Here is a 3327-nt window from a genome sequence, read left to right on the forward strand (position 1 = left end):
CTAAAAAAAAAAAAAAAAACCCTAAAAACTAAACAATTTTAGTCAACTTGTGAGCCAATGTGATATTCCTTTTAATAGATATCTTGTGATATCAATTTTTGAGTATATTGCTCAATTTTGATAATAGGAATTATGTAGAATTCAATTTTATTTTCGTTACATTTGGTAGGATACCATGACATTTTGTTTTCCTTTACTTTGTTGGCTATAAATAAAAAATAACCCTAGGCTATGCCTAGTGGATTTTGCTAAAAAAAAAAAAAACCCTAAACCCCCTCCTCTGAAGTCTGAATTGAACCAACCTCTGTATTCAAGACCAGCAGAAGTCTCATCAGCAACAACACCATGTCGAAGAGGAGGACTAGGGAGCCAAAGGAAGAGACTGTCACCCTTGGACCTGCTACGAGAGAGGGAGAGCTTGTTTTTGGTGTTGCCCACATTTTTGCATCATTCAATGACACTTTCATTCACGTGACTGATTTGTCTGGAAGGGAAACAATGGTTCGTATTACTGGTGGTATGAAGGTCAAAGCCGATAGGGATGAATCTTCCCCATATGCTGCTATGCTTGCTGCACAAGATGTTTCTCAGCGATGCAAGGAGCTTGGCATTAATGCACTTCACATTAAGCTTCGAGCTACAGGTGGAAACAAGACTAAAACACCTGGGCCTGGTGCTCAGTCTGCTCTCAGGGCTCTTGCTCGCTCAGGGATGAAAATTGGCCGTATAGAGGATGTAACACCAATTCCTACTGATAGCACCCGTAGAAAGGGTGGTAGGAGAGGAAGAAGGCTGTAAGCTTGCTGCTCTTGTCAAGAAGCAAAATCGGATTCTTGTTGAGAATGTTGCAGGTGTTAGTTTTGATATGATCTTAAATCTTGCTCATCTACTATGTAGTTCTATTGACGTTGGCCTTGCCTATAGATTTTGCTTCCTTTTTCGTGGTTAAATTTGTGAAACATTTATGAAGACTATGAATTGTGGCCTACAATCTAGTTATATTTCATCTGCTTGTAGTAGAAATGATTCATCGCGTTTGCTTTAGTTTCGGATACCTACCATCCTATTAGGCATTGGGGGCATTTTCATATATACCTATTTTTTGGGCCACCATTGAAGTTATACTTGCATTGCACAAAATTTTGCAAGGTGTACCTGCCCGAATCTAAAGTAGTTCAATCTCTTCAATTGAGCTTTAGAAATCAAATCTGAAATTGTTCTATCCTTCAAATGCACTTCAGAAATTAAAATCTTAAGTAGTTTAATTTCTTCAATGCAATTTCAGATTTTTAATTTGAAGTTAAGCTTTTCAAAGCCTAAACTTCAGACATAAAAATGTGAAAGTATCTTTATAATACTCGAGCCAACTTAAACCCACAATTGTTGCCCCACAAATCATATGTCTGCTTCATTAGAAGAGCAACCAAGTTGCTGCTAGAACATGTGCAGCGGAAGCAAGCATACAATTCAGGCATTAAATACATGTAAATTAGACAACGCAATAATAACGAGATTAGAAGCATTAACCTCTTGAAATAGTTGCACTGATCTTACTTGGACGATTTTTGCTTTTGGGTGGGCAAGAATAATACAACAATAAAAAGGTCAGTTATTGGGTGAAATTAGTCTTCCTTTAATAGACTTATTTTGGACGAAATTTAGCTTCAAAAACGTGTAGGATTCTGCTTTTACAAGTAGAATCCTACTCCAGCTCTACTAGATGACTTTTTTCCCAAGTCTTGTCCAGGTTTTTACTAGGTATAGCAGGGGCCACAGAAATAATAAGAGGCTACCAATTATAGCATTAATTCGAAATTAGCATGAATTAATCCTTACTATAATTAATTGCAATTTATTCCACTAAAAAACTGCAATTGAACTCCTCAATATGAATTTCGAAAATTCAATAACACTTATTTTAACTCCCCATATTAAGATCTCAAATACCAGTTAATTAAATTAAATCACTAAAAATTTAATTTAACCAACTAATTAAATCCTTTACAATTCCGCTTAAACTATTTCATGTGACGGATACAAAATCCACTGGCCGGGTTTTCACATGAAAACTTATAAGCTTAGATAAAGGGGTATCATCAAACTCAAAACCGAGTCATGGATTCTATCAACTAATTATTATTCACAAATGTTATTCATTATTGTCCAATCTATTAGGCATACACTAACTCTAAATAGAGTCGTATCTTTTGATAAATCAAAACAATAAATAAATTACATTGATCATAATAATTATATCAAGATTAGGAGTATAAGCTCATTTAATGAATTAGGGAAAATGTTTTACATATTCAGTACAAAAACATCTTTTCTCTACTTGGTCCGTTCAATATACACTGAGTATACTAGCACAAGAAGTTGGAGTAAAACTACTCCCATAATCAAGATAAATTGTACGATAATCTTGTGCTACAATCATCACGATATTTTGTCCAATAATATCTTTGATTGTGAACATAATTTATTAATTATGAGAACCAACAATTTAATCTTCTGTGCATGAGCTAAGACTCCATACACTAAATTGTCTACTACATAACTAAAAGGACGCACATGTAACAAATGATCTATTTAAAATAGTACTTTATTGAATTGAATAAATTAAATAAATAATTGTTCCATAAAAAATAAAATATAATACTATATCTAAACCGCATGGTTAATAGTATATCCCAACAGTTACCTGTTGAGTGATGTAACAATGAAATTGAAAGGAAAATAGACATACCTGGGAACAATTTGGAAAACATAATGGGTAAACAAAGTTCTTTTGGATGGCGCTTTTGATACCAAAGCACACAAAGATTTGTGATTAAGGAGGTTGTTCTTTTATGTCCATCTACGCCAGATTAAGGAAATAAAAAAGGAGAAGAAAAAGCAGTAGCAACAACAGCGGGCAGCAGCAACGATCTAAATTTAGCCTGCTCAGTGATCTGAAGCCCAAGTTAAAAAAATTAAAAAGTGGGTACAGGTTTCATGAAAGTTTTACCTCTGGATTTCTAAAGACTGGCACTGAACTATGGCGTCGCACAGGATCTATATAATTTTAACTTTCTTTCTAGGATGTACTTTGAATGAGATAGTGTAGTTTTCCATATTTTAATTACCATCCATCTATCTAACCCAGTTTGTGTTGGATGATTTGATGGAGTAAAATTATACTCCTTTTTTGTTGGGTGTATGGTAAATTCCTTGGGATTTACAAAGCCAAATGACTTTAAGTTAAGCAAAAATCTTGAATTCCAACAAGAATACAAATGGAGAAGTCCTGGCAAAATAGATTTAGCTGTTTTGAGAAGGCACTTTGAT

General features: G+C 34.2%; 1 protein-coding gene across 1 annotated transcript; it reads left to right on the top strand.

Annotated features, from left to right (window-relative positions):
• The first annotated feature begins 272 nt into the window (after positions 1–272).
• On the top strand, positions 273–1044 carry LOC109221073 (40S ribosomal protein S14-2). Its single transcript, XM_019385530.1, has one exon. It carries the CDS (start codon positions 346–348, stop codon positions 796–798), a length of 453 nt encoding a protein of 150 aa, XP_019241075.1. The 5' UTR covers positions 273–345; the 3' UTR covers positions 799–1044.
• The last annotated feature ends 2283 nt before the right edge of the window (positions 1045–3327 follow it).

Source organism: Nicotiana attenuata, unplaced genomic scaffold, assembly GCF_001879085.1.
Source record: "Nicotiana attenuata strain UT unplaced genomic scaffold, NIATTr2, whole genome shotgun sequence".
Lineage (NCBI taxonomy): Eukaryota > Viridiplantae > Streptophyta > Magnoliopsida > Solanales > Solanaceae > Nicotiana > Nicotiana attenuata.

Excerpts from the sequence above, each read along its gene's own strand:
- LOC109221073 (XM_019385530.1), top strand. The coding sequence starts at position 346 with ATGTCGAAGAGGAGGACTAGGGAGCCAAAGGAAGAGACTGTCACCCTT.